Below are 18,826 nucleotides of genomic sequence, written 5' to 3'. Positions count from 1 at the left end.
AACACCCAAAAAGTTCTCATTTTTTCATAAATTTTGCAACAGCATAAAATATGAAAATTCATTCTAACAAGTTCCTCTTTTGTTTCGAAAGCCCTCAAAACAACTTCCACAGTGCAAAAAGAAATACAAAAATAGATAAGAAACACGATAATAGCGATAACGTTGCTGATATGCAAATGAGGCCATCTTGAATTGTTCAAAACATAGTTTTTTTTAGAGAATTATGAGTGACGTAGTGATCGCATGGCGGGATGGGTGTGTGACTTTCATCACAGCTCACGGAAAATGCCATTGGATCACTGCATACCTTCCTGATCGCCAGGTGATCATGCAGCGGGGCACGATCGCGAGCTCTTGGAGACAAACTCGTTTCGCAGCCTCTTGGGAGCAACAACAAGGTTTGTTTTTCTCGTCTTGCGGCTGGTATTCTTAGACAAATCTCCTGATTAAATATTCAGAAAATTTTAGCTGAAAAGCAGAGAGTTGTGCCCGAGAGCCCGCAGTTGTGTCTTGCAAGTGAATCAATTCGAATCTTCTCTAGAAAAGAAATAGTTCTCAACCAGTGAATTAGTGCACAAAAAAGGAGTGGAATAAAGTTAGTGATTTTGTGATCTAGCTGAGCAATGGGAGAGGATTACAAGGTGATTATAAAATAAGAAAAGTGGAGTGTAGAGTGATAAAGAAAATGCACAGAGGAGAAAAAAAGAGTTTAATTTAGAAAATATTTGAGAGCCTTATCAGTGCGAAGAAAATGTTGTAATCAGTGCGTTGTATCATTCATAAAACATTAGACGATGTTTTTATGATCAGAGATGATCATAAAACATTTAATTAATAAATTAAAGCAAAACCAGTACGATTCTTAATTAAATCACGTGCACGGAATTTTTAATTTCTTTAAAAAAAAATTAAACCAGTTTCAAACGATCATTAAAGCTTACTTAACACTTGGAGGATCGAGGTTTCTAACCTCAAAAGTCTGACCTTCGTTTTCTTCTCGAAAGAGAGAAAAAAATTTCCATAGGGGAGAGCGGGGCTAATAAAGTCACTTAAGGGTTTGGAAAAAGCCTAAAAAATCATATTTCCTAGCTAGATAGAACAAAATGATCTGAGAGAGAGATGTAGGACAGTAAATTTCCTAAAGAAATGTGCTATACATTTCGCTTTATTTATTTGGGAAATATGAGTAGTAAGTGTTCAGCAAGTTCCACTTTGAGGTAGGTCAGTGTTGTGGTGTTGTTGGGGAAGGTCAGTGATGAGTGACGTCATAGTGGAGTGGGGAAGGTCGGGTTTTTGATGGGGAAATTGAGCGAGGTCAGTGCCGTGAGGTTGTTTTTGAGGAAGGTCAGTGATTTGTGGTGACGTAATGTGGTGGACGCCATTTTGAAAATTTTATTTTGTCGGCCATTTTGAATTACGTCATGTTTTTGTCTGTCATTTTGTGTGATGTCACATTTTTGACGCCATATTGAATTTTAGCCGTCATATTGAATTTTATTCCGCCATTTTGAATTTAAATCAACCATTTTGAATTGTGTTTTTTATATTTCGTCATATTGGATTTGTCCGCCATACTGTTTTTATTCCACCATCTTTGTTTTGTCCTCCATATTGAATTTTAGTCATCCATTTTGAATTTAAATCCTCCATTTTGAATTGTGATTTTTATATTTCGCCATATTGGATTTGTCCGCCATATTGAATTATGATTTTATTCCTCCACATTATCAATTTTTCATTGTTTTATTATATCGGACTTTTTTATCGCGTACCTCATACATTATATACGGGCTCATGCTTATACTCCACTACTAAATTATATTCAATTTCAAATACTGACTATTTTATAATTTTGAATATTTAAATTAGACCGTTTTGATCACAGCCATATTGATTTCGCGCCTTTCTATGAATTTTGAATGTTTTATTATTGAAATTATTAATTTTTTGTATACAGAAAAAATCTTGATCATATATGAGATTTGAACATGCAAGGTTTGAGTGCCCAGTACGAAGCTCTAACCATTGGGCTATAATTGACTTGTGAGGCAGCCCACCATAATTGTGAACCGTACACTCGACACCCAGCTTGATGATTCACATCACACACATTAAAAAATGAATGAAGCGTGGACGAGAAAAGAAATTTGATCACTAAGGAATTTAACTTGATGCACGTGGTGACAAATGTGTGAGACATGAGGGGAAAAATTATCTGTCCACTAAGGGAATTTGATTCGCAGGTGGCGACGAAAAAAAAAATACCAATGCAAGATTGAGAAATTTCTTTTTGCTGACGCTTCACATTTTTTATCGAGCACCATATGAAGTGTATGAATTATGTGTGTTTTATTGTGGGCTAAAAACATAATAATGTTTTAATGTATAAAAAAATATTGCCTTTGAGATTTGCATTAATTTTATCTCGATTTTTCATCTTTTATTTTCACCCTCTCTCTCGATGATCATCACATGTAAAAGTAGTAAGATATTCGCATGATCCATGTTTTTGAGATCGCACCTCACATACCTCTCGATGACTCATTAAAAAAAAATGAAGTGTGGATGAAAAATAAAATTGAACACCGAGGTTACGGATTGCGCTAATAAATAGCTGACAAAGCGTCTGCATAGAAAATTGAGAGAATTGTTTTTTCTTCCACACGTGGAAGGTTGGTTTTATAAATTTTACAAGAATGCAGATTTTTTAGGGGTCATATGACTTTGATGTATTAAATGTCTAAATGACGCGATTGCACATTTTACATTTTAAAGGAATTTGGACTCCAAAATGCAATGAGAACATGTTGTGAAATTCTAAAGAAATGCTGAGGAAGGAAATATTTGAGCATTGATTTAAATTGATGAGTTGACATAATTTATGTATAAAAATGCAACTGTCCTTTGATTTTCAACAGTTTGTTACCAAAACCCCCTCAGTGTTTCTTAAGATGAATCAACTCAGCAACAAGTCTTTGGCCGAAATAATGAATTTTATTTCACTTACCAAATCGGTAAGCGATTTAATTGCAATTATTGAGGATAACAATGGTCAAGTTTTCTTTAGTGAAGTAATTGATCGTATTGAAAGTGAAGTGATTAATGGTGCATCTCTTACCTTTACCGAGAGGAAAAGGTTGATCAAGTGTTGTATGGCTAAAGGAAAATATTCAGGGAGTTCCAATAGTTTATGTCGGATTCTCTCTGGTAAGGGCGAAATTCCTACTACAACCAGATCTGATCGCTCTCGATCACCGCATCAGAGAGCCAGCGTTATTAAATATGCTGAAAGAGAGAGCAGTGTGATAGACTTATGCACAAGTGAAAGCGATGACGATCATGAAGAGGATGGAGATGGAGGGTCTGATGCGGTAATCGACTTATGTACCAGCGAAAGTGATGACGATTATGGACTGGAAGATTCTATTGACCAACAAGGAGGAGGAATTGATACTGTTGAGATAGACCCAGTTCAGACTCCTAAAAACATAACGGTCCTTGAAAAAGTCAAATCGCACAATACCCACTTTAACTACACTCAACTAGAGATAGAGTTTCAGCTAAAGAAACCCGAAAACAGCACAGAAGGGGAGAAATGGATGGAAGATGCCTTTGATGAGGTAAATCTTATAACGTTAATTTTTCTGAATGTTTTTTTATTATAATTGATTTTGTCATTTTCAGGTACTTAAAATTCTGCAGTCGGAGTCGAAAGATGGGGACAAAATTGTGATGAAGTTATATCTCGAGGATAATCCAAATCACAGGCCAATCTTCATAGGAATCCGTCCACTTTCGGCGCTCAACGTAGACATCATTTTCGCCCATCTGGAAAAGGTGCAACAAAGCACTACGGTGTTCCATTCAACGGATGTTCTGGGAGTACGTGCATACCTTTTACATACGATGACTGGAAGGGGATACTCGCGGAATCCATCAAGAATGAACCCTGATGAGGTACGTCGTTTTAAAAATAAGAGCATGATCGACGTTAAGCCCGAAAAAAATTGTCTCCCCATAGCTTTAATATTCGGTATGGTTTTGTGGGGTGACAATAGTGAGGAAATGCACAAACAAATTAAAAGCTATAAGAGATGTCCGGTAAAACTAAACAAAGCGGCAAAACAATTGATCATGAAGATATCCCCGACTAAATTCAAGGAGGATGGTAAATACGGGATTGACTTAATTTACGCGTTTGATAAAAAATATTCGTCGGAATTTCGTGTTAATGTCTATAGCAGTCTCACTGATTTTAAAGTAAAAGAATATAGTTCTCAAAGAACGGAGAATAATTATCGAAAACCCATAAATATCTTTTACGATAAAAACAATGAGCATTATTTTTGCATTACCAACCTCCCTGGATTTTTCGGTTTAAAACATGAGTGCTTAGACTGTGATACATTGTATTACAATAGTCACGTTTGCCCCGAAAAATGCAAATATTGTGGTCAAAATCCACCATGTCCAAACGTGGCATCTATGGTGAAATGTTCTTCATGTAATCGGAGATTCAGAGGGCAAGGTTGTGTTGATAACCATAATATTTCGGGAATTTGCAAGAAACTGAAAATGTGCCCACAATGTTTTTTAACATACGATGCAACTAAAGATCATGATTGTGACAAAAGAAAATGTTTAATTTGCTTTCAAAATTGCACTATTCCTCACTATTGTCACATGCAGCAGTACCGAAATAAAAACAAAGGCAAACAATACTGCCTAATTTTTTACGATTGTGAATCAGAATTCACATCTCTTCCTGGGGGTTATTCGAAACATACGCCTAATTTGGTAATATCCTATACGGTTTGCCATTTATGCGCGACCAGTCCAGATTCATATTGCACAAGATGTGGCCCTTCAGAACATGTTTTCGAGAGCGATGACAACAAAACAGCGATAGAAAAATTTATTGACTATGTTTTGAAATATAGGGAAATGTGTACGCGAGTTATAGCACATAATGCAAAAAGTTATGATGGACAATTCATACTCGAAGAATTGTGTAAACGCGAATATAAAATTTCGCCAATTCTTTCGGGAATGAAAATTCTCTGTGCATCTGTTGAAAATATAACTTTTTTGGACTCACTTTCGTTCATTCCTTTTGCTCTTTCACAATTCAGTAAGAGTTTTGGACTTGAGGAATGTACGAAAGGATATTACCCCTATAAATTTAACAAGCCCGAAAATAGAAATTATGAGGGGCCTTACCCAGACATAAATATGTACCCAATATCCTCTATGACCACTCCGCAGTACAACGATTTTCTACAATGGTATAGTTCAGTTAAAGATAACATTTTCAATAATAAAGAGGAATTAATTCGGTATTGTCGACAAGACGTAAAAATTTTAATGAAAGGATGCCTTAATTTTATGTTTTCTTTCATAGAAACAACTGATGTTAATCCTTTTCTAGAGGCTATCACCATTGCGGATGCCGTGATGAAAGTCTATAGAAAAAATTATCTGAAGCCAAATACACTCGGAATTACACCCAAAAATAATTATAATTCCAATTTCATTCATCTTCAGAGCAAAATTTCTCTCAAATGGCTCGTTTATTTAAAACTGAAAGAAAACATAAACTTAAGGTACGAAGTAAAATTAAAAAATTGTCGTTATATTGCGGATGGTTATGACGAAACCTCTAACACTGTGTATAGTTTTGAGGGATGTTATTATCACGGACATACTTGTTATCTGAATAGGATGCAAGTATGTTCTAATGACCCCAATGATACATTGCACAATCGTTACGAGGCTACGTTGAGGCGTTTGGAACAAATACGGAAACTGGGATATAATGTTGTATCAATGTGGGAATGTGAGTTCCGTAAAATTTTAAAAGATGATCCACAGCTTACACAACAAATAGAGCAGCATAAAGAGATCGCGGAATCAGGCTTTAACTTACGAGCAGCTGTTTATGGTGGTAGAACTGAAGTTTTCCGCCTTTACCATAAATGCAAACCTGGTGATCGTATTTATTATTACGATTTTACCTCCTTGTATCCTTGGGCCAACAAATATTCTAAATATTTTGTTGGTCATCCTACAATTCACAAGGATATTGAAAGCCAAGAGGAGGCCTTAAAATATGATGGCGTAATAAAATGTAAAGTTCTACCACCACGGGGTCTCTATATCCCATGTCTTCCGTACAGAAGCAATAATCGGCTAACTTTTCCCTTGTGTCGTCAATGTGCGGAAGACTTAAATATATCTAACTGTACACATTCAGACGATGAGAGATCCCTAACTGGATATTGGTCTCTTGATGAAGTCCGTCTTGCGGTTGAACATGGGTACAAAATCCAAAAATGCTTTGAATTATGGGCCTATGAAACTTCACAATACAACCGTGAGACTGGTGAGAGAGGATTATTCGCTGATTACGTTGATAATTTCCTAAAAATCAAACAGGAATCAAGTGGGTGGCCAAAAGACGCCAAATCAGACGCTGATAAAGAACGTTACATTCAAGAATATTTGGAGAAGGAAGGAATACAACTTGAAAAGGATAAGATAGCTGTCAATAAGGGTATGAGATCTCTCTCTAAAATTGTTTTGAACAGCTTATGGGGTCGTTTTATAATGAGGGAGGATTACAGTCAAACAACAATTTGTAATTCTTCTTCAGAATTAAACAATCTCTTGCAATCTGAAAATATAGAAATACTTGATCTATATCCTGCAGGACCCACCCAAATTTTCATCTCATGGAAACATATTGATGAACATGAAGTTCCTTCAAAATATGTAAATATGGGTGTGGGTATTTGCACGACAACTAATGCCCGGATCAAGTTGTATTCTGTTCTTTCCAAATTAGGCCGTAACGTTTTTTACTGTGACACTGATTCGGTGATTTATCTTGTACCTAATGGCCAAGAAAACCCACTGGAAACTGGAAAATTTTTAGGAGAATTGACAGACGAGTTGGCAGATTTCAGTGAAGGTTCTTACATAGATGAATTTGTGAGTTGTGGACCAAAGGCGTACGGTTTAAAAATTTATTCACCCGGAAGCGATACGTATGCATACAAAGTAGTATTCAAGGGGATTTCAATGAACAGGGAGGTGGAGCAAAAAGTAAATTTTGAAACAATCAAAAGTTTGGTACTAACAGAAAATGATGGAATACGAGTTGAATATCCTGATAGGATAACTCGGAAACAACTTTTCCAGATTCAATCAGGGCCATGCACAAAGACAGCAAATTTTACATTTATAAAAAGAAAATGTGTCGAAAATTATGATTCTTTACCTTTTGGTTATTAATTTGACAAGATTTTGATATACTTATGTAAATATGTGAAGCTACTGTAATTTTTTAAAGTTTGTTAAGATAAATAGTTTAAGAAAATGAAATGTGTATTTGACAAGATTTTGATATACTTATGTAAATATGTGAATCTACTGTAATTTTTTAAGTTTTTCTTAAGATAAATATTTTTAAGAAAATGAAATGTGTTGTTAGAATAAATTTTTATTTAAGAATAAATAATATTTCTTTAAAATAAAAAAGTTCTTTTATTGGAATTATTGTCTCCACTCTTGATAACACTTCAACGATGATTTTTAAAATAAAAGAAGTATATCCGTAAGTATTATAAATTTTATTTATTAGATAGTCTTAAAAATATTACATTGTTCTTTTAAATTCTAGTACATTTTTATTGTAAATCAGTGAATTGTGATAACATAGAAATCTCATGGAAAATACGAAAATAGTTTAAAGGTTGTTTGCTTACATTTAGAGGAGCCGTGAAATGTGAAGTATTCAAACGCGTTATGTTATTTAATTGACAAGTCTCGAGATATTTTTCATAATATTCTCTAACATAATATTCAACAGATTTATTATAGACAAGAGTTACATTCACGAATTCCGAGAGATAGAACAATTTATTGAATTCTTTCTTTGTTAATAAAATAGTTGTATCAGCTTGAGTTAAAAGCAATGTCGGAGAGTTATTAAGGTTCATGAAATCCACTGTAAAATTATTTTCCAAATACGAGTTTAACTGATTTATGTAACTTGTTCTATCAACTACAAGATGTTCTTCCAAGTCAAATAGTGAATTTAAGATTTTTTCACAAGCACTAAACAGTCGCCAAGATTTTTGATTGAAAATTATTGCATCGACACCTAACCAGTAATTAATTACACAAATTTTAACAATCGATGTAAAATCTATTGCCGAAAATCCAGTTGTCACGTAACTCGTGTTTGAGTTGTTCAGGAAATGGATGTATGTCCCGATCATTTCAACGTCGTTGCTTTTGCGGGGTCCTCGTGCATCAGCGGGCGTGACATCTGTACCCTGATGATCCATTTCTTCCTCATGTGTAGAATTGTCGTCCACAGCTGTTTTTTTAGTTTTCTCTGGTGATACATCATTTGAATTAGATGTTTTGGTCTTTTGTCTTTTCTCCTGCTTACTGCTTTTCTTAGATTTAACTTTCACAATACCCATTTCGTTCACTTGTATGTTAAAGTTTATGAAGTGCAATATTCGACTTTGATCCCGTAAATGAATTTTAAAATAAGATTTCGACCTTTATATTTTAAAATTGCTTATTGGCTTCTGAATCGTTTACCGAAGTTCTCCGAAGGTTTTTATGCGGTTCCAAAGGTCACTTAAGTACAAAGAGTTAATTTCACAACTTAATGAAATATATCAAATGAAAAAGCATAGTCAGCAAAATATAACAATTTCACAACAGCTCTCAATAAAAAATGAATTGTCATGAAAAATTTGTCCGGACACGTTTTCTTATAGAATTTCACAATGCGTCACTTTTTAAAAATGCAATAGAAGCTATTCAATGCAATTCAGCAAAATTGTTGAGAGAATGATGATGAGTCGTTTCCCACACAAAGAAATGAAAAGAAGAGGGGGTTTTGTCAACGTAAGCTTAATTTGGTTATAAATACTGAATTATTTCCATAATTTTCATATTCCATATCAGTCTCTTTGATAGTTAAATCAGCCATCTTTAAGTGCCCCACATCTACTTCAACATACATCATCACTCCTACAAGAGTTAACTTTTCGTGAATCATCAAAGTATATCTTCAAAAACTAATAAAAATGGTAAGTTAATGCAATATCTTTTTCTTATTATGATGTTTGTTCTTACGATAGAAAATGTTTTATTTATTAGGATCTGAAAGCAGCCTTTACCAAGGGGAACAAAGTTGCAGAATCGATGGCAGCCACGAAACTGGAACCTTTCGTCTATCATCCGATAATCTCTATGAAGAGATTAGAAACAAAATACGGTCCTCAGGTGCTCGTCGAAATAGAGGACAACAAAAAGGTGTGGCTGCCATCGAGCTTCTCAAAGGAGCTATCGGATGAAGTAATATCAAGCATCAGACCTAATGAATGGCTTATGTCATTCAAAGGCATGAAAAAAATAGGCAGATTTACCAAAGCAGAATTTGATGTTAAGCTGAATAACCACAACGATGTTTTATAACAAATTATGTACGTTCATGTTATTTGATAAAATAAAATTAATTAAACATACTTTATTTTTTATTTAAATGAAGAAAGGGATGCTTTATCAACGTCGAATTGTACAAAATTTTCCACTCGTTTGTAAATAAATTGTGAAATGAAATTTTAAAATAGGTAGATGTGAAAAAGCTTTTCAAATGGTAATTTAAAAAACGCAACTCTTCTGAAATGTAAACTTTAAAAATGCAATGCTTTTCAAATGATAATTTAAAAAACGCAAATCTTTTGAAATGTAAACTTTAAAAATGCAATGCTTTTCAAATGGTAATTTAAAAAACGCAAATCTTTTGAAATGTTAACTTTAAAAATGCAATGCTTTTCAAATGGTAATTTAAAAAACGCAAATCTTTTGAAATGTAAACTTTAAAATGCAATGCTTTTCAAATGGTAATTTAAAAAACGCAAATCTTTTGAAATGTAAACTTTAAAAATGCAATGCTTTTCAAATGGTAATTTAAAAAAACGCAAATCTTTTGAAATGTAAATTTTAAAAATGATAAGCTTATGAAATGAGAAATTTAAAAATGGAAAACTAACGAAATGGTAATTTAAAAAACGTAAATCTTGTGAAATAAAAATTTTAAATCGTGTGACGTACTGGGCACTCAAACTTCACAAATTCAAATCTCATAAATGACCAAGATTTTCCGTTAAAAACAATTACAATAATTTAAATATTCAAACATTTAAAATCAATTCAAAGGGGCGAAACCAATATGTCGATGATCAAAACGGTCAAACTGAATATTCAAAATTAAAAATTAAAGATGGCGGACAAAAACAAAGATGGCGGTATAAAACAACATGGCGGACAAATCCAATATGGCGAAATATAAAAATCACAATTCAAAATGACTGATTTAAATTCAAAATGGCGGAATAAAATTCAATATGGAGGCTAAAATTCAATATGGCGTCAAAAATGTGACATCACACAAAATGACAGACAAAAACATGACGTAATTCAAAATGGCCGACAAAATAAAATTTTCAAAATGGCGTCCACCACATTACGTCACCACAAATCACTGACCTTCCTCAAAAACAACCTCACGGCACTGACCTCGCTCAATTTCCCCATCAAAAACCCGACCTTCCCCACTCCACTATGACGTCACTCAGCACTGACCTGCCCCAACAACACCACAACACTGACCTACCTCAAAGTGGAACTTGCTGAACACTTACTACTAATATGATATTTTGAGCTTTTTCTAAACCCTTAAGTGACTTTATTAGCCCCGCTCTCCCCTATTGAAAGAATGAATCTTTCCTATACACAGATGTAGAATTTATCACGAAATGTTAAATAGATTTTAATTCCATGGTCATTAAAAGAAGTCGAATTGGCCACTATGGCCAGCAAAATCCTCCAGGAGGGTTAAAAAAAATTCTTTATTTGTTAAGAAATCTTGGCGTTATTTCACAAAGTTTTAAATAGTAACGATTTTAACGAAAACAATTTTTTACTCATGTTAGTATCTCACGGGATTTGGTTCCCATTTTGCAACGGAAGACCCACGCTGCCCTGATACCCTGCCCGTTGGACAAAATTCCCCGCAAAAATGCCCACATGGACTGTATGCGGAACAACTCTCAGGCACTGCCTTTACGGTACCTCGGCTGGAAAATTCCCGTTCGTGGTTGTATCGCATTCGCCCTTCGGTGGTGCACATGCCCTTCATCAGGTACCACGGAGCTCCGCATTTCCACGATAACTGGTCCGAACAACCCCCAGATCCAAATCAGATGCGCTGGAGTCCATTTGATATCCCTCCCGGTGGTAGTGTGGACTTTGTCGATGGCCTCCACACTGTCTGTGGTGCTGGAGATGCGCGTGGGCGTCATGGGGTAGCTGTTCACATGTACCTGTGCAACGCTTCAATGAACAATCGAGCCTTCTACAACAGTGATGGGGATTTCCTTATTGTCCCGCAGCAAGGAAGTTTGGATATTGTTACGGAATTTGGACGTATTCACGTTGAACCCAATGAGATTGTCGTCATCCAGCAGGGAATGCGCTTCTCTGTAGCTGTATCCGGTCCAACACGTGGCTACATTCTCGAAGTCTACGACAATCATTTCCGACTTCCGGATTTGGGACCAATTGGTGCCAATGGCTTGGCAAACCCACGTGATTTCAAGACACCCGTTGCATGGTTTGAAGATCGTGAAGTGGAAACCTTTAGGATTATTTCCAAGTTCCAGGGAGCTCTCTTTGTTGCAACGCAGAAACACAGCCCATTCGATGTTGTAGCCTGGCATGGAAACTATGCGCCCTACAAGTACAACCTGGCTGATTTTATGGTTATCAATTCCGTTAGCTTCGATCATTGCGTGAGTTTCGTTTAATTTTCTTGTCAAAAATATGTCAGAACTTAACGGAAACTTTTTAATTTTTCATCCTGTCTAGGATCCAAGTATTTTTACTGTTCTAACGTGCCCCAGTCATAAACCTGGGACTGCCATTGCGGATTTTGTCATCTTCCCACCACGTTGGTCAGTTCAGGAGCACACATTCAGACCACCCTACTACCATAGTAAGGCCTTTTTCGTTAATTCCTTCGTTGAGTTTGTTAACTCTAAGGATTTTAACTGTTTATTTGTTTGAATTTCAAAAGGAAACTGCATGAGTGAGTTCATGGGACTCATCTATGGATCGTACGAAGCAAAAGAAGGTGCCTTCCGTCCTGGAGGTGCTTCTCTGCACTCAATGATGACTCCTCATGGTCCAGATAAGAATTGCTTCGAGGGTGCATCGAATGCAAAGCTTGAACCACAGAGAGTTGCCGATGGGACGCAATCTTTCATGTTTGAATCTTCATTAAGTATGGCGGTTACCAAGTGGGGAGCTGAAACGTGCCAGAAACTCGATGCTAAGTACTATGAATGCTGGCAGGCACTTGAGAAGCATTTTAAGATCAGCAATTAAACCGAAATTAAATGTCTTTAAAAATCTGGTGGTGGGTTTTTACAATTTTAACATGTATCTCATCCAATTTGTATTTGTTAAATGAAATAAATTGATTAAAATATTTTGAAGTTTTTGAAATATTTTAGATTTTTACGGCTTTTTCTCATGTAAAGTCACGACTCCCAATAAAAATAAAATTTTAAAGATTTTTATTACTTTAAGTTTCTTGAGTCACGAAACCCGATTAGCTGGAGTTCAGTTGGAGTTTAGTTTTCAACAATAAGGTTTCAAAAACACAAAAATGAAAGCATTATTTGCCTCCATCGTCATTGCAATCTTCGTGGCAGTTTTGCTTCCAGATGGTGGGTTCGGAGATCCCCATTTTCAAGAAAACAAACCAGAGAAATCAACTGAAGAACCAACCAATAAACCAATGTCTTCGTGTGCCTTTAAAACTATTTGCAATCTAATATCAATTTTGCATTCAGAATGGGGTAGTTGTTGCCTGAGAGAAATTGAGAAGTGTTGCAGTGGAAGAAATCCAGATTTACCAAAATGCTGCAACATTCTTTCCTGCTTTGTTTGATAAAATCAACATGGATGCCTCAACACCCTCAACAGATTACAAGTAAGACCAAAAGGGAGTCATTTTGGAGGAAATTAGAGGAAAAATGCTGCAAGAGTTTAAGAAGACGTCTTTTCCCAATAATAGTAACTTGTTGTAAACATATTTTGGATATTTGGCAATAAAAGATGATTCTCCTTCAAAAAATTGCAAAGGGCTTTCGCCCCTTCCGCCATTTTGTTTTATAACCTCACTTCATTGAAATTTAATTTTAAAATGTTCTGTAGAAATATAATTTTAACACACTGCCTGGAGGATTTTTGTGGATACCGTGTTCATTTCGAGTTTTTAAATCGTCATAGATTAAAATGTATTGGACCTATAGTGATAATTATCACGTCTATGTGTAGGGAATTTCAATTTCTTTAAGTTAGGCGAAAGAAAAGCCGGAAAAAGATTTTCCTTTTAAAAGATAATTAAGGTCAGAGTCGAAATTTTACGCGGAGGAATGGTTATCGTGGCCATTGAAATTCTCATACATTTTTGACAGCTTTTTGAGGTTATGTTTCCCCGTATTTTCAAAAACAGGATCTCTTGTTAAATTTTCCGCGATGAAAATCATTAGTGTGAACTCATTTTATTGCCGGAAGTGATCAGATAGTTACTTAGAAAACTGAAAGAAATGATTATTCAAGCGCATTAAGAAAATCGGCAAAATTGTAGCAAAAAATTTGATTTGAAATAGCAGTTTTGCATTGATTTTACGAACTTTTTTTCGTTATCAATTTTTTAAATAAATTATTTAGAAATTAAGTGCAATAATAGTTGAAAAAGAATAAGAATTAATTAAATTTTCGATCATCATTCAATAAAGCAGATCTACAATTAACAAAATATTTAATATTTGACCTTATTATTATGATGGACACAGTGACCATTTTGTTCATCCGCGTAGGTAAAAAGTGTTTGGTCCTCCAAGTGTTAATGGAGTTTTCCTTAAAGTCTGGATGAAAAATTTCAAGATTATTTCAATAAGAACGAAAAATGAAAAAAATGAATTAAAAATTATATCTCCAGCTGTTCTAAAGCCAGAGCAATGGCAGGTAACTTTCATATTTTCAAAAATTAATATAAATCAAAATTCCAGTTAGTCATCAAAGGGTTAACGAACATGTAAGGGCGTCAGAAATAAAAGATTTTTCTCTAAGGAGTTTATAAAAAATTTATTATATGTTTTCTTTATATCGAAATACTTTGTGATCTGAACACCTTGATATGAGCTTTTGAGCTGCAATCCGGGAATCTTGCTGATTGTCCAGAGAAAGCTGGGCAAGAGAAGCTTCCACAATTGACGTAGAGTATGAGCTGCCACGGCTGGAGGAGATCAAGAGCAGCACATAAAATGATCTGATGGGCATCTACCGATGGATTGTTGCATCTTCCTGCACTTCCAAATCCTCTCGCATTTGCACTTTGTCTTGTACCCGCGATACCGCTCACGATTGCCGGATTTCTTCGTGGCTGTTGGTTCCAGGAAGATTCTCACAATCCCGGGGGGATTTTTCTCTTCAATTGCATTGGAGGGTATTTCTTCACGGAGATGTGAGTGGATTTTCCTTGTTCGCGGCGTTGGGGATGGTGGTGCATTGACAACACGAATTTCAAGCAAACGACTTCCGGTGGCATCCTCTTTAACCAATCCCGATGCCTCTGGTACGTCCAGAAGCCTAAATTGAGCACCTGTGACCACGGCGAGGGTGATGAAGATGAAGCAGAAGATGCCCATTGTTGCGATGTGGACACACGGAGAGTCTCGCATCAACTGGAGGAGCTTCTTTGGTGCGCATCCAGGTGTTTCGGGGTGGACAAATTGGCGACATTCGACCTTCGCGGATTGCCAAGGCAAGTCACATCGTCCAATTACCACGTATAGCGTCGTAATTCATTTTTGTCTCCTCCTTTTTTGCTGCAATTGCACTCAATGGGGCTGGATGCAATCTCATACAGCTCATGCGGTGTGTCTTTTTTGGTCTTATTTTATCCATTAAATACAAAAAGAATTCTTATTTTTTTCTTAACACAGCTTTCCGTCGATATCTCTGGGTTTCTTTTGCGCAAACTTATTGACTATATATCAGTGTTGTATGCCAACTAGGGGGCGTTAAACGGGCAGCGTATTGCTTACGGAAGTCTTAAACATCTGCCCGAAGAATTTCATCCCACTCACACCCCCAGGGATCGATGAGATGACCATGCAAAGGAGGCAGATAATCTGCAGAACGGCAAAGAGTACAGTGAGAGCAGTACTCTGTGCCCACATGGCAAAATACAGCGTAGCCATTAGGCATCCTGTGTAGCTGAGCGACAGCACAATCCTCTCCCGTGTGAACATCTGCCGCACCATCGTCGTGAAGCCCGACAGGAAGCCAAAGCTGAGGATGAAGAATAAACTCCCCAGTGTGTACAGAAGGGCAAATTTTCGGGATTTCAGCACAAGAATGGGAATGTAGAATGTTGACAGGGTAAAGCAGAAGAGCCCAAGTGCCAGGCACGTCACAAAGGCCACAATACGCTGCATCCGGGAGAGTTTGGGGCAACAAGTGTCCTGTGTTTCCCGGAGCCAGCTATTTGCTGGCTCCTGTTCACTCTTCCGAAACAACTTTCCCACATCCGGAACCTTTATTTGTGGCAGCTTCACATCAACCTTAAATGTCTTCTTCTGGTCACTCTGCAGCAGCAGATATTCATCCAAATCTTGCTTCAAATTTGCCATTCTTTTTGCACACTAAACTACTGCACAAAATCTTATTCTTGACACGAACAACACGTCACAGATTTGGAGACAAAAATTGTGGAGATTGGAGAGTTTTTTATCGGTTTGTTGCAAAAGTATTAAAGGTTTTTTTAATGAATATTTTTTAGTCATTTTTTGTATTAATTTCTAAATTTTGGGATTTTTTTCTCAATTTCCTTTTTTTCTCATATAATTTTGCGACAATTTTGTATTTTTTGCATGCACTCTGTGCAACGGAAAACATTTAAATTTGAAATAAATTACCCGAAAGAGCCCCAAAATAATGCATGAAGTTTGCTTCACTTCTGCGATGTGGAACGAGTGGAACTTCAGTTAGTCAACTGATTCCACAGAAATGGAGCGCGTTTGAATAATCAAAGTGAAAATCGCGAATTTTCTCGCTTTTCCGCGGCTCCTTCGAGTAAAATTAGTTTCGCATCACTTAGAGAAATGTGTAGTGTTGTGATTTTGGGAAAAATTCAAAGGGTTTTCGTGTGAAAAATGGTGGAAAATGCGACAACAAATATTTTCCAAGCCCCGCAAAGTGTTGAGTGTGAAGAAAATTTGGTGCCGTTTCGTGCAAGAATTCAGAGGGAGAAGGAGCTTTTTAGTGTCTTTTAGCATCAGTAGGGAAGTGCGGCATCATTAGAGAAACTCCTGGATACTTCGAATATCCTGGACATGGCCAGCAAGCGAAAGAAATATGCACCAGAAGTGTCCAGTCCATGGGAGGATTTTCAACACCCGCCCGTCTTAGCTCCAAGATGTCGTCATCGTGATTCGCGAAACTGAAGACGCTGGCCTTGAAGACATGGAAATAGGAAGAAAATATCAAGGAGAGACACTTCAAGGAATGACTGATTTGCTCTTCGGTCCTGGACAAATGCATTGGGGTAAGTTTTCAACAAGAAATCCTTTTTTTTTATAAAATTCTTCAGTTTGTCAGTTTGGAAAGAAGCGAAAAAAAAATTCGAAAAAATTAAGCCTCCTATTGCCATGAGGGGGTACAGATAGGTGACTGCAGCTGATCGATATAAATACCTATATTTTGTGTTCAATCAATCAATCTACTGGAAATAATTAATTAGTTGGTATTCCACAATCGTGGCATACCAAGTGGTTTTATGCTTTTTATGCGGTTTTATGAGAATATTTTGCTAAAAGGATTTTATTAATTTTCTTCATGAAAGTTCTTACAAATATTTTATGCAGAAAAATAAAAAAAATCATTGCAAGACTTAATTTTATGCCAATAAAACTATTAATTAATCACCTAATAATTAATAATTAATTAATTATGTCAAGTTTTTTCATTTTTAAATGATCAATTTTATTTATTGTATTGATACCTCCTCCTCAATATTACCCAAAGAAATGAAATGAAACTAATATGCTTTTATACGCATATTTTCTTTTGCTATTTAATTTGTGATTTATGATTTGAAATTGATTTGGGTAATTGTTGCCACGACTTTGCTACAAAAAAAAACAAATAAAATTAACGCAAAGGAGATTATTCACAAATATCAGCAGAGCTTTAATTTTTTACGAGAATCCAACCACTCAGTTGGATATTTAATTTTTTTTTGGTTTATTAACACATTTCTGTAGCAGCTTTAATTTCTCTTTGTAGTGTTAAATGTGAAATATGAATATGCCGAAACAAAATCAAATTCAATTTATTTATTTTTTTTTTATATAGAAATGAATTAAATTTTTTGGACTGAAAACTAATGCTCTATTACGATTCAATTTTCAGCTGACAATCTGCAGCAATCCGGTGGAGCACTCTCACCAACAACGATGGAGACTTCAAAATTAACGATGTGAGAGAATTGCTCTCGGCAACGGCTGGGGGTGAGTGAAAAACTTTCTTTTTTTACATTTTGAGGGATTGCTTAATGGTGCTATGCAGGAAAAGAATGTCAAGAAAAAATGATCATGACATTTTTTCCTGACATTTTTTTGTCATTCCCTCTCACTCCCACTAATGTATTTCTGTATCTTTCGTCTTTCTCTGACGCATGCTTCCGACATTTTCATCATTCTTTTCTGTGCACTCAACATGTTTTTCATTTCGTATTATTTTCTCAATATTTGGGGATATTTTTCCGTGAAAAAGTGAAAATGGGCTTTGCTGAAGTGTTCTCAGTGCCAGGAAAGCCGTGAAAAGTGGAAATTTATGGTAATTTAGCGGCCAAATATCGAGGGTTGGAAAATACACTATACTAAGTCGAGTTAGTATAGTATATTTTTAACGCATTTTTCGATAGCTTTTGATGTCCTTCATCTTCCCTCAAAAGGACAAATTCGAATATTTGATCCCTACAAAGTTACAGCGAAAACTGTAAAAAATTTTACATAAGAAGCAATGTAAATCTCAAACTTCAAAACGCTCTCCTGAAAATCAACAAAAATGAGTTAGTATAGTATATTTTCCAACCCTCGATATGTGAAAATGCGCGAAGTGAAAAATCAAAATATTCTTTCCCTGACCAATTTTTACGGGATACTTTTCTGTATTTTCACGACACAAATCACTTCCTGCAGGTTTTTTGGACTTGCCCACAGGTCATCTGCAACATGGAAGGTCTGTGTGGGGTCAGGGAAATGCTTCCTGGGTGGTGGAATCCCACCTGAACGCGGAAAAAATTGGTCCGGGAGTGAATGTTTTGCTATAGAAACTGCACTGTTTTCACTTATTTGACCGATAAATACCCACGATTTTCCACTTTTCACACTTTCACATACACTAAGAACACTTCCACAAGCCGCTTTTCACTTTTCCCGAAATAAAATATCACAATTTACAGAGAAAATTGCAGAAAACTAACAAATACGTTGACTTCACAAGAGCTGGAAAAAGAATGACAGAAAAAAACATGTTCCTGCGACATTCTTTTTCAAGCTCTTGCGTAGTCAACACGTTTCTTAGTTTTCTGCAATTTTCTCTGTAAATTGTGATATTTTAGCTCGGGAAAAGTGAAAAGCGACTTGTGGAAGTGTTCTAA

At 35.9% G+C, this 18,826-nt stretch overlaps 2 protein-coding genes across 4 annotated transcripts; one reads left to right on the top strand and one right to left on the bottom strand.

The window, feature by feature from the left end:
• The first annotated feature begins 83 nt into the window (after positions 1–83).
• LOC129796153 (homogentisate 1,2-dioxygenase) lies at positions 84–12,578 on the top strand. 3 transcript variants are annotated; one of them, XM_055837922.1, is made up of 5 exons: positions 84–398; positions 459–641; positions 11,022–11,879; positions 11,956–12,082; positions 12,164–12,578. In XM_055837922.1, exons 2-5 carry the CDS (start codon positions 624–626, stop codon positions 12,472–12,474), a joined length of 1,314 nt encoding a protein of 437 aa, XP_055693897.1. In that variant the 5' UTR covers positions 84–398; positions 459–623; the 3' UTR covers positions 12,475–12,578. The 3 variants fall into 3 exon arrangements, with proteins under 3 accessions (XP_055693897.1, XP_055693896.1, XP_055693898.1); XM_055837921.1 differs by having other exon boundaries at positions 84–641; XM_055837923.1 differs by lacking the exon at positions 459–641 and having other exon boundaries at positions 85–398.
• A 1,639-nt stretch (positions 12,579–14,217) lies between these two features.
• LOC129796239 (uncharacterized) lies at positions 14,218–16,008 on the bottom strand. Its single transcript, XM_055838023.1, has one exon. It carries the CDS (start codon positions 15,792–15,794, stop codon positions 15,183–15,185), a length of 612 nt encoding a protein of 203 aa, XP_055693998.1. The 5' UTR covers positions 15,795–16,008; the 3' UTR covers positions 14,218–15,182.
• Positions 16,009–18,826: the final 2,818 nt, after the last annotated feature.

The sequence above is a fragment of the Lutzomyia longipalpis genome, chromosome 4 (genome assembly GCF_024334085.1).
Source record: "Lutzomyia longipalpis isolate SR_M1_2022 chromosome 4, ASM2433408v1".
Classification (NCBI taxonomy): domain Eukaryota; kingdom Metazoa; phylum Arthropoda; class Insecta; order Diptera; family Psychodidae; genus Lutzomyia; species Lutzomyia longipalpis.
The sequence above is the reverse complement of the archived record's forward strand: the minus strand, read 5'-3'. Positions and strand labels throughout refer to the sequence as shown.